This window comes from Bos indicus x Bos taurus, chromosome 14 (genome assembly GCF_003369695.1).
Source record: "Bos indicus x Bos taurus breed Angus x Brahman F1 hybrid chromosome 14, Bos_hybrid_MaternalHap_v2.0, whole genome shotgun sequence".
NCBI classification, from domain to species: domain Eukaryota; kingdom Metazoa; phylum Chordata; class Mammalia; order Artiodactyla; family Bovidae; genus Bos; species Bos indicus x Bos taurus.
The window spans coordinates 82,049,305-82,062,194 of record NC_040089.1 but is presented as its reverse complement, the minus strand read 5'-3'; the positions used below and the strand labels follow the sequence as shown (position 1 = coordinate 82,062,194).

The window sequence follows — 12,890 nt, the reverse complement described above, 5'->3', positions numbered from 1 at the left end:
TCCAGAGTCTAAGCCTAAACAAGTAGGAGAAACTGGAGACAGAAGACCACACTGTACTAGTCCCTGTCCGTCCAATGTCCAGAACAGGCAAATCCAGAGAACAGAGAGGAGATGGGTGCCTGCCAGGGGTAAACAGAAATGACTGCTCGTAGATACGGAATTTCTACTGGGGTGATGGAAAGCTGAGGGAATTAGACGGTGGTGATGCTTACACAACTTTGTGGATATACTAAAACCTACTAGAGTATATACCATAAGGGGCGACTTTCATAATATGCGAATTACATGCCAATAAAGGTAAGACTTGTGGGCTTTCTGTGTATCCAAAGTCACAGTCTAGTCTGTCAGATGAAAACCACACCCACCAGACAGGGCGTCTTGGGCTGTCAGAGTCTGTGGGGCAACACCCTTAAGATTCACAGAAGTCGTTTTGTCTTGCTGAAAGGGTTTAAGTATTTCTAAGGTTTTAATGAAGCATTTATCACTGAACCTTTGGTTTGATCTTGAGGCTATTACTTACTTGGAGAACCTTTTGCCACTGGAAATGAAGTGGGAAAACATTTTCCAACCCAGAATGTTCCAAGTCTTCTGTATCACCTCAAAATTCTGCTAGAAAACTGAACATTCCCTCCTCTAGTTCATGTATCTTGTCCTGTGCCTTTATTGTTTTCAGCCAAATAAGCAAACAAATGGCTCACTGACACTTTCAGCATTCTGTTTGGAACCAACCTTAACTAGATCCATGAGTCCATTTGGTACCACTTCTCTTTTCCAGGTTGTACGTGTGTGCTTCAGCAAAGCGCGGCCGCTGCTCCTTACCTTGGACGAGGGGTATCTCCTTGCTGGAGCAGCCGTGAAGAGAGAACCCACGTCCAAGGTAAGAGAAGCCCAAGTAAGACAGTCGGTGTTGCGAGAGGCATCAGAGGGCAGACACACAAACCATAATCAAAGAAAACTAGTCAATCTAATCACACGGACCACAGCCTGGTCTCTCAGTGAAACTAAGCCATGCCCTGTGGGACCACCCACGACGGGCGGGTCATGGTGGAGAGATCTAACAGAATGTGATCCACTGGAGAAGGGAACGGCAAACCACTTCAGTATTCTTGCCTTGAGAACCCCATGAACAGTATGAAAAGGCAAAATGATAGGATACTGAAAGAGGAACTCCCCAGGTCGGTAGGTGCCCAAATTGCTACTGGAGACCAGTGGAGAAATAACTCCATAAAGAATGAAGGGATGGAGCCAAAGCAAAATCCAGTTGTGAATGTGACTGGTGATAGAAGCAAGGTCTGTAAAGAGCAATATTGCATAGGAACCTGGAATGTCAGGTCCACGAATCAAGGCAAATTGGAAGTGGTCAAACAGATGGCAAGAGTGAACGTCGACATTCTAGCAATCAGCGAACTGAAATGGACTGGAACGGGTGAATTTAACTCAGATGACCATTATATCTACTACTGCGGGCAGGAATCCCTCAGAAGAAATGGAGTAGCCATCGTGGTCAACAAAAGAGCCCGAAATGCAGTACTTGCACGCAATCTCAAAAACGACAGAATGATCTCTGTTCGTTTCCAAAGCAAACCATACAATATCACAGTAATTCAAGTCTATGCCCCAACCAGTAACGCTGAAGAAGCTGATGTTGAACAGTTCAATGAAGACCTACAAGACCTTTTATAACTAACACCCAAAAAAGATGTCTTTTTCATTATAGGGGACTGGAATGCAAAAGTAGGAAGTCAAGAAACACCTGAAGTAACAAGCAAATTTGGCCTTGGAATATGGAATGAAGCAGGGCAAAGGCTAATAGAGTTTTGCCAAGAGAACGCAGTGGTCATAGCAAACACCCTCTTCCAACAACACAAGAGAAGACTCTACACATGGATATCACCAAATGGTCAACACCAAAATCAGACTGATTATATATTCTTTGCAGCCAAAGATGGAGAAGGTCTATACAGTCAGCAAAAACAAGACTGGGAGCTGACTGTGGCTCAGATCATGAACTCCTTATTACCAAATTCAGACTGAAATTGAAAAAAGTAGGGAAAACCACTAGACCATTCAGGTACGACCTAAATCAAATTCCTTATGATTATACAGTGGAAGTGAGAAATAGATTTAAGAGACTAGATCTGATAGAGTGCCTGATGAACTATGGACAGAGGTTTGTGACACTGTACAGGAGACAGGGATCAAGACCATCCCCATGGAAAAGAAATGCAAAAAAGCAAAATGGCTGTCTGGGGAGGCCTTACAAATAGCTATGAAAAGAAGAGAAGTGAAAAGCAAAGGAGAAAAGGAAAGATATAAGCATCTGAATGCAGAGTTCCAAAGAAGGGAGCTCTTCTTTGGAGAGATAAGAGATAAGAAAGGCTTCAACAATCAATGCAAAGAAATAGAGGAAAACAACAGAACGGGAAAGACTAGAGATCTCTTCAAGAAAATTAGAGATACCAAGGGAACGTTTAATGCAAAGATGGGCTTGATAAAGGACAGAAATGGTATGGACCTAACAGAAGCGAAGATATTAAGAGGTGGCAAGAATACACAGAAGAACTGTACAAAAAAGATCTTCACGACCAAGATAATCATGATGGTGTGATCACTCACCTGGAGCCAAACATCCTGGAATGTGAAGTCAAGTGGGCCTTAGAAAGCATCACTACGAACGAAGCTAGTGGAGGTGATGGAATTCCAGTTGAACTATTTCAAATCCTGAAAGATGATGCTGTGAAAGTGCTGCACTCAATACGCCAGCAAATTTGGAAAACTCAGCAGTGGCCACAGGACTGGAAAAGGTCAGTTTTCATTCCAATCCCAAAGAAAGGCAATGCCAAAGAATGCTCAAACTACCGCACAATTGCACTCATCTCACACGCTAGTAAAGTAATGCTCAAAATTCTCCAAGCCAGGCTTCAGCAATACGTGAACCGTGAACTTCCAGATGTTCAAGCTGGTTTTCGAAAAGGCAGAGGAACCAGAGATCAAACTGCCAACATCTGCTGGATCATCGAAAAAGCAAGAGAGTTCCAGAAAAACATCTATTTCTACTATCTTTGACTGTGTGGATCACAATAAACTGTGGACAATTCTGAAAGAGATGGGAGTACCAGACCACCTGACCTGCCTCTTGAGAAACTTATATGCAGGTCAAGAAGAAACAGAACTGGACATGGAACAACGGACTGGTTCCAAATAGGAAACAGAGTATGTCAAGGCTGTATATTGTCACCCTGCTTATTTAACTTACATGCAGAGTACATCATGAGAAACGCTGGGCTGGATGAAGCACAAGCTGGAATCAAGATTGCCGGCAGAAATATCAATAACCTCAGATATGCAGATGACACCACCCTTATGGCAGAAAGTGAAGAAGAACTAAAGAGCCTCTTGATGAAAGTGAAAGAGGAGAATGAAAAAGTTGGCCTAAAGCTCAACATTCAGAAAACTAAGATTATGGCATCTGGTCCCATCACTTCATGGGAAATAGATGGGAAAACAGTGGAAACAGTGTCAGACTTTATTTTTCTGGGCTCCAAAATCACTGCAGATGGTGACTGCAGCCATGAAATTAAAAGACGCTTATTCCTTGGAAGGAAAAGTTATGACCAACCTAGATAGCATATTGAAAAGCAGAGACATTACTTTGCCAACAAAGGTCCATCTAGTCAAGGCTATGGTTTTTCCAGTGGTCATGTATGGATGTGAGAGTTGGACTGTGAAGAAAGCTGAGTGCCGAAGAATTGATGCTTCTGAACTGTGGTGTTGGAGAAGACTCTTGAGAGTCCCTTGGACTGCAAGTAGATCCAACCAGTCCATTCTAAAGGAGATCAGTCCTGGGTGTTCATTGGAAGTACTGATGCTAAAGCTGAAACTCCAGTACTTTGGCCACCTCATGCGAAGAGTTGACTCATTAGAAAAGACTCTGATGCTGGGAGGGATTGGTGACAGGAGGAGAAGGGGACGACAGAGGATGAGATGGCTGGATGGCATCACCAACTCGATGGACCTAAGTTTGAGTGAACTCCTGGAGTTGGTGATGGACAGGGAGGCCTGGCGTGCTGCAATTCATGGGGTCGCAAAGAGTTGGACACGACTGAGCGACTGAACTGAACTGATGTGTGTGCTTAGTCAGTCAGTCGTGTCTGACTCTTTTCGACCCCGTGGCTGTAGCCCACCAGGCTTCTCTGTCCATGGACTCTCCAGGCAGCAACGCTGGAGCGGGTTGCCATGCCCTTTTCTAGGGAATCTTGAGCACGTAGGAATTGAACCTGGGTCTCCTGCACTGCAAGCAGATTCTTTACCATCTGAGCCACAAGGAAGCCAACTTCTCTTTTCCAGGTGATGTACACAACAATTTTCCCAAACATACCATCACTGTGGAACAGGCTGAGCCAGTCTGGCCCTGTGGCTGGTCCCTTTTTCTCTAAGGTCCTCTCAGGGAATGCAAGTTTTACGGGAATTAACATCCGAAGAGCCGAGGCCTGCGCTCTGCTCTATTCTCCCTCGGGTCTGCCTTTTGAGGTCCCGTGCGTGGGTGTCCTACAGATGGACAGGCCCGGCCGGCAGGGTCCTCTCCTGGACACAGGCACGCGGCTCACGCAGCTGGACTTCCGCCCGGCCTGCAGCTCCTCCCGTGAGTTCAGTCCCTGCCAGAAACAGACCTGAAGTCCCTAGGCCTTTTAGATCGCTCCTGTTACCTGCTTGCACATTTATCTCGAGTATCTTGAGTACTTTTTACTTTGAAGTATTTTTATGGTGGCGGTGGTGGTTCAGTCGCTAACTCGTGTCCAACTCTTGCGACCCTGTGGACTGTAGCCCACCAGGCTCCTCTGTCCCTGGGATTCTCCAGGCAAAAACACTGGAGTGGGTTGCCATTTCCAGTATTTTTATGGGACATTCACAAAAGTTATTAAGTGTGAGCACAGCACTGAAGTTAAGTTAAAGCAGTACATTCAGACACCTGCAGACTCCACCCTGAAAAAGCTGTACTAAGGAATAATCAGTGACGTACCAGAAATATTCATTTAAGTTTCATTTACAATAAGCAAATATTAAACTCATATGTCCAGCAATGCAGGATTGGTTAAATAAACTGATTCATTTGAATTATGCAGTTATTAATGATATGATATAAAAATCATTTTAATCATATTGTTATATCACATTGTTAAGTGAAAAGCAGGCTATAAATTAATATACATACATATCACACATATGACCTCAATTTTAAAACTAAATATAATGTTTATGTAGACAGAACAGTATTGGAATTTTTTCCATTCTCCTTAGTGTTTTCCACATTTTCCAAATTTACTGTCATGGGAAAACATTTTTTTTTTCTGGGAGTAGGTACTTAAGCCATTTTCACTACGTCTCATTTTCACAATTTTTGCTCTTTTTTTCATCCCAAATAAACATCAATAGCTCCAGCAGTGCTGGCTCCAGGGCAGGGTAAGGGAGCGCGACTACTGCTACACGAGCTTTGTGCCAATGGTTTCTAAACCAAGGGTCATCCAATAAGTCAAGCTGTAGTAACACCCGAGAAAAGCCACTGGCGATGTCTTACTTAAGACTCAGCAGTTTAAATATACCTAACAACAAAGACATTTACCAAGAAGTAAAGAAATATCTTTTTCTATTTATTGAAATAATTAAATAACCAAGAGTAAAATTTTTAAACATACACAAAAATATTAACTTTAAAAATTAAAATATAGTAAAACTGTAAGTATACAAACTAAAATTACATTAACTGAGCAACTTCAAAACTATGTAAGTACAGGGTATTTATGAAATTCCTTAGAAATGGAACATTAATTCTTTGAATAAAGTTTGAAATGTGTAATTTTCAAACTAAGGAAGGAAGTGGTATATAATAGATCCGTCCAATTTATAATCATCCAAAGGGAATGATTCTGTGTTATTTCTTCCTTGCTTTTTCTAACACCCATTCAATTACCTACGGGGAGAAAAAATATGATTATGGTACATTCTTTTGAAAACAAAAGCGATAGAAAAATACATTGTTCAAAAGAGCATGGTAGAAAATTTAAGACAAAAAATAGCACATCAGACTCTTAAAAAATACATTTTATCTTAAAAGTACCCTTTACTGGTGGGGAGGGGGGAGAGGGAGAGGCAGTCCAGGAGGAGGAGAGGGAAGCACAAGCTGTTCTGTAGCAAACGAGCTACAAGCACACTGTGCGGCACAGGGAGTACAGCCGGGATTTCACAAGGACTGAGAGTGCAAAACCTGCAAACGCTGTGAGCCGCTATGCCGTACACCTGTAACCCACACAATATTACACACCAACTACAGTTTAAAAAATTAAAGGGTTATCAAACACAAAAAAATCAATATAGCATTTACCTCCAGAGGTGACAGAGTAGGATGCGGTGGGGAAGAGACTCTTTGGGGCTTCCAGGGTTCTTAAATGTTTTATTTCTCAGCCTGAATCTTTTAAAATTCTTTTTTTTTTTTCAGTTGTATGTGTTTCTTTGCATATGTATTTACATATTATGTCATGAATTTTTAAACAGAAAAAAAAATCACACATTTTATTTTCTTGCTAAAGAACACTTTTTGGTGAACTTTTTTATGTTGCAGAATACAATGGTGGTGTGCTCACTGGACAAAATGAAGATACTGCTCTATTTTCTCACCTTTATTTGAAATTTTGTTTTTAAAGGATCACTAAAAATAGAATTAAACCAAGCTTTGAAAACAGCTAATCAAAATGGATTAATTTTTCCAGCTCTTTGGATTATTCTTTTTCTTTCTGAACATTAATTTAGAAGCTCTTTTGTTAACAGAGAAATCTCTTAAATACTACTAAAGACCCTACTTACGTAAGTCCATTAAGCTATTTAACGAGTGGTCACAGGGACATAGCTGAACAGACCACTCACTAATTCTCACTGCGTGTACTACGCCTCCTGGCCGCCCAGAAACAAGACGGCAGCCTAACTGGATGCACTCACGGCACGCTTACCTGCACAACATTGTTGTTTGTTGTTTTCTTCATTTCTTCAAATAGACCCCTTGAAGTTTTAAGATCCTAAACATAAGAAAACAGAGCATTTCAAATCTGTACATTAAATTACAAAGAACAAGTCATTATTAAATAAACCTGCTGCTAAGTCGCTTCAGTCATGTCCGACTCTGTGCGACCCCATAGATGGCAGCCCACCAGGCTCCCCCGTCCCTGGGATTCTCCAGGCAAGAATGCTGGAGTGGGTTGCCATTTCCTTCTCCAATGCATGAAAGTGAAAAGTGAAAGTGAAATCGCTCAGTCACGTCCGACTCTTAGCGACCCCATGGACTGCAGCCTACCAGGCTCCTCCATCCATGGGATTTTCCAGGCAAGAGTGCCGGAGTGGGGTGCCATTGCCTTCTCCGTGTGCGTGCTCAGTTGTGTCCAACTCTTTGTAACTCCTTGGACTGTAGCCCACCAGGCTCCTCCATCCATGGGATTTTCCAGGCAAGAGTACTGGAATGGGGTGCCATCGCCTTCTCCTAAATAAACCTGACATGATCCTAAATCATTCTATAATCATCAATGTGAAGAGGGAGAAATCACAGCAAGAGATTATCATTTAGTTCCACCCTGGAAGGCCAAAGTTCTCTAACCAAAATACACCTGTCTGTACATAAGTCCATGCTGCTCTGAGCTCATAAACCCAACAGCACCGGCCAGACCCACACCCATCCTCAGCTGTGCACATGTGCTCAGGCGCTCAGTCGTGTCTGACTCTGCAACCCCATGGACTGCAGCCCAGCAGACTCCACTGTCCATGGGGTTCTCCTGCCTAGTACGCTGGACTGGGCTGCTGTTTCCTTCTCCATCGTCGGCTATGTGTACTCACTAATGCTTCATTACTCAGGAGACGGACATACAATTAATGTTTATTTTTCAGATAAAACACCTTTACCTCTCTCTTCTTACTGGCTATTTCACTCCAGACACAGAGGGGATGACACTGGACATAAAACTGAAATCTCTGACTTTTAAAAAGTTAATAACCTATAACAAGTTAAAATTTAAAAAATTCACTTGTTTTACAAAAAAAGCTGTCCTCTGCTGTGCTTCCAAGTCATGCTCCGTCGAAGCAGTCACTTTCAGTGCTCTCTTCTGTTTCTCTTGTTCTACCTCTGTGTTTCTGGATAATACGCTTATTACTGCTACTGTGTGACTTCACACTTTCAGACAGTGACTGCTGTTACCCTGGATTCAGGCCTCTGAATCCTCCCACCTCCCTTCGTTTCCTCTCAGTAACAGCTGCACCACAATTTTTTTTTTAATTAGTAAACAGTCAATGTTTGCATTTTATGCTTAAGCAAATAAAGTTTACTCCCAAGCTAAGTAACATATTATGGTTATAATTTCTCTTTCATCTAATGTTTCATTTATCCTGTGGTTGAACTATATTGGCTTAGCTTTCCAGGTACATAATTCTGCCCCTAGCCCCACAACTCTGATTAAAATGACTGATTAAATGTACATCAAAGTTCTTCAAACACTCTCGGATACCGGGTAATCGCCCCTTCAGCTTTTCGTTTCTGCGCTGGTTTTCTTAACTGCATTCTTTAAACCCTGGAGCCCCTTCTCCCTCGGCCTGCTGCAGTTTGGTCCAGCTGCTTCCTGGACCAGGTCCCACTGGAACATATCTTTCCCAGTCTAGGTAGTTTTTCTTTTATTTCTTGAGTAAGTCCCTTGTTCTACTGAATTTCATCTTCTCACAAATTCATTAAAGGTTACACAGGTGACAAAATTTTTGAGACCTTTCGTGCCTGAAGCGTCTCCATTGAATCTTCACACCTCACTGGCTTCCGTGTGTCAGTCGCTCAGCCGTGTCCTCTACTGAATCTTCACACTTGACTGGCTTGTGTGTGTGTCAGTCGCTCAGCCGTGTCCGACCCTTTGCGACCCCGCGGACTGTAGCCCACCAGGCTCCTCGGTCCATGGGATTCTCCAGGCAAGAACACTGGAGTGTAGCCATTCCCTTCTCCAGGGGATGTTCCCAACCCAGGGACTGAAACTGGGTCTCTTGCATTGCAGGTGGATTCCTCACTGAGCCACCAGGGAAGGCCTGTGACTGACTTCTGGGCCAGATAAAAAATAGCAGGTAAATCACTTTCCTTCAGAATGTGAAGATGATGTTCTACCATCTGGCATGCGAGGCTACTGGAAAAGCCCAATGCCAACCTTATTCTTGAATCTTCATGTCAACTGCTTCTCTCCCAGGAAACTTCTATGGAACTACTCCCCCCTCCAGGAGATGTGACCCTCCACAGGGACGGGCTTGCAGAACTGCCACCCTCCAGGCAGGACGAGCTATGTGCCCTTTCCAGCAGGAGGTTTGCATCCTTCGGTTCTGGAATGCCTTGTGTATTTCTGAAGGTTTTCTCTCCTCTCGTCTCTATTATGAGCATAATGGATCTTTCAGATTAATTCCCCCATTTTCTTATCTCACGTTTAATGTTTTTCTCCTCAATTTTGTCAGTAATACTAACTTCTGGCAAATTTCTTACTCTCACTGTTGACTATTAGCGATTTTACTGTATTTTTAATTTTAAGGAAATTTCACGTTCTATAGTTTTCGCAAACAGCATCACATTCCGGTTTTGTACATGCGACTGTCTTCTTCCTGACATCCAGTTTTCATGGCGTTCTCTTCAGGCTTCTGCTCCTCCCGCGCCCCCTCTGCTCCTTTATGTTCTGACACCTGCTGAGTTAGACGCTTTCCTCAGAACTCTGCCGAGTCTCAGCTGTCTGGTCACACAGACATTTTAAAATTGTTTCCGCTGTAGCACACAGCACATGGGATCATAGTTCCCAGTCCAGGGATCAAACCCATGCTCCCTGGAGCAGAAGCACAGTCTTAGCCACTGGGCTTCCAGGGACATCCCTTCCAGTCATATTTTAAAATGAGACAATAAAAATCTTACTGGAACTTCTGTGTGTGCAGAGCTTATTCACTGGCACCTTTGTAAGGTAGGGGAATAAGAGGTCATTGGCCTTTTCACTGCGGCCTCCCACGCGTTTCTCCTCCAGGGACTGTTTCCCACACTGCCGCAGGGTGGGAGAGAGCAAAGCCACGGGTAATACAGCCATCCTCAGCGAACGCTGTGGGGAAAGGTGTGCAGAGCAGGCTGAAGGCTCCCCGTTCACTCTGCGGACCTCTCTCTAACTCCTGCTCTTCATGGCACTCTGCCCCCACCTTCCACAACACCTGGTGTCCCCAGGCTCCAAGCAGGCCCGAGACCGTGCTGGGTCTGGACTCTCAGCCCCAGGCGGGCATCGAGGCTGTCACTGCTGCTCAGCCACAACACGCATCCACATGCTTCCTGCGCCAACGTGTGACAGCACCGCCACGGTCTTCCTTTCTTCTTTTCTTGGCTTTTGTACCTTCAGTACTGTCTTTCTCGAGAGATTCTACAAGGGAACTCAAAGTGTTCCACCTGTGGTCCATCTGCAGTTTTAATCAAAAACCCACATAAAAATCTAACACCACTTAAGTCTCACAAAACGGTTATCTGAATGGTCGGTTTGACTGTACTACAACGAGCTATTAGTGGATCCAGAACTAGAAACTGTATGTTTTGACACTCTGTCAGGTACCTTCACGATATACTAAGATTACCTGAGTACATAAAATAAGCTGAGCTTATGATCAACTCAAGTCAATGACCTGTTAGGCAAACACTGGGGGTGTCAGTTAAGGTACCATTCTCTATATATGAGAACTAAAATCAACCATAAAGTATTCTGACTCCAGTTTTTCTACCTCCATTAAAAAATGTGGCAATAAGGTGTCAGAGTAAAAAATATTCAAATCATACTACCTTGAGTCAAATAGGAACATTAGAACATGACCTGGATTTTGCCGTCAGTAGAGAAGACACTGTACCTTTAGGTAGAACTTGGAGATCTCAAAGAGACGCTGGCTGCAAGCAGAGAAGCACCCGTGAGCCTCCGTGATCCCGTGCTTCTTCAGGGTTTCAGCAACTACTTCTTTCAGTATCTTGAATACAACATAACATGTGACTAGTGTTTCTCACCCTGAGAGCTGAGCTCTGTAAATCACACAACCATGTAGCTACGCTAAAGACAGATAAGCTCATTAAGACCAAACCATTGAGAAGAAGAGACCTGAAACAGTGACACACTCACATGTCACAGGGTAGCTGTCGGGCAGAGAGGACTGAAGCGTCCCAAGAGAGGGTCTCATGTGCTGAGCTCTGAGTCAACATCAGAATGGGAATGGTACACACAGCAGGGATAGGTATACACAGGTGTGTCCTTGTTTTTTATTATGGAAAATTTCAAACACTATAAAGAGAATATATTTTGTAACAAAACCCCTCTCTCTCTCTATATATATATACATGTATCAGGACTACATGTAAGAGCTGGTTTTATATATATATATATATATATATAAAATCATTATATATTTATATATATAAACAAATATAATTATGTGATTGTAATTATATATTTTATATAAATATATTTATACATAATCTATATATAAATTATAAATATATATATGAACTATATATAAGAGCTGGCTCTATACATATATAAATATATATACATCAGTTCAGTTCAGTCGCTCAGTCGTGTCCAACGCTTTGCGACCCATGAATTTCAGCACGCCAGGCCTCCCTGTCCATCACCAACTCCCGGAGTTCACTCAAACTCACATCCATAGAGTCAGTGATGCCATCCAGCCATCTCATCCTCTGTTGTCCCCTTCTCCTCCTGCCCCCAATCCCTCCCAGCATCAGAGTCTTTTCCAATGAGTCAACTCTTCGCATGAGATGGCCAAAGTATTGGAGTTTCAGCTTTAGCATCATTCCTTCCAAAGAAATCCCAGGGCTGATCTCCTTTAGAATGGACTGGTTGGATCTCCTTGCAGTCCAAGGGACTCTCAAGAGTCTTCTCCAACACCACAGTTCAAAAACATCAATTCTTAGGCGCTCAGCCTTCTTCATAGTCCAACTCTCACATCCATACATGATCACTGGAAAAACCACAGCCTTGACTAGACGGACCTTTGTTGGCAAAGTAATGTCTCTGCTTTTCAATATGCTATCTAGGTTGGTCATAACTTTCCTTCCAAGGAGTAAGCGTCTTTTAATTTCATGGCTGCAGTCACCATCTGCAGTGATTTTGGAGCCCCAAAAAATAAAGTCTGACACTGTTTCCACTGTTTTCCCATTTATTTCCCATGAACTGATGGGATCAGATGCCATGATCTTCGTTTTCTGAATGTGAGCTTTAAGCCAACTTTTTCACTCTCCACTTTCACTTTCATCAAGAGGCTTTTTAGTTCCTCTTCACTTTCTGCCATAAGGGTGGTGTCATCTGCATATCTGAGGTGATTGGTATTTCTCGCGGCAATCTTGATTCCAGTTTGTGCTTCTTCCAGCTCAGCGTTTCTCATGATGTACTCTGCATAGAAGTTAAATAAGCAGGGTGACAGTATATAGCCTTGACGTACTCCGTTTCCTATTTGGAACCAGTCTGTTGTTCCATGTCCAGTTCTGTTTCTTCCTGACCTGCATATAGGTTTCTCAAGAGGCAGGTCAGGTGGTCTGGTACTCCCATCTCTTTCAGAATTGTCCACAGTTTATTGTGATCCACACAGTCAAAGGCTTTGGCATAGTCAATAAAGCAGAAATAGATGTTTTTCTGGAACTCTCTTGCTTTTTCAATGATCCAGCGGATGTTGGCACTTTGATCTCTGGTTCCTCTGCCTTTTCGAAAACCAGCTTGAACATCTGGAAGTTCACGTATTGCTGAAGCCTGGCTTGGAGAATTTTGAGCATTACTTTACTAGCGTGTGAGATGAGTGCAATTGTGAGGTAGTTT

General features: G+C 43.0%; 1 protein-coding gene across 4 annotated transcripts in view; it reads right to left on the bottom strand.

Annotated features, from left to right (window-relative positions):
• Positions 1–4,268: 4,268 nt before the first annotated feature.
• MTBP (MDM2 binding protein) overlaps positions 4,269–12,890 on the bottom strand; it is a 77,877-nt gene continuing 69,255 nt past the window's right edge. For all 4 annotated transcript variants that reach the window (XM_027561701.1, XM_027561702.1, XM_027561703.1 and 1 more), the window contains 3 exons: positions 10,921–11,034; positions 7,002–7,067; positions 4,269–5,968 (listed from right to left, as the gene is read on the bottom strand). In XM_027561701.1, coding sequence (XP_027417502.1) covers positions 5,930–5,968; positions 7,002–7,067; positions 10,921–11,034 — 219 coding nt within the window. In that variant the 3' untranslated portion in view covers positions 4,269–5,929. The remainder of the gene's footprint in view (positions 5,969–7,001; positions 7,068–10,920; positions 11,035–12,890) is intronic.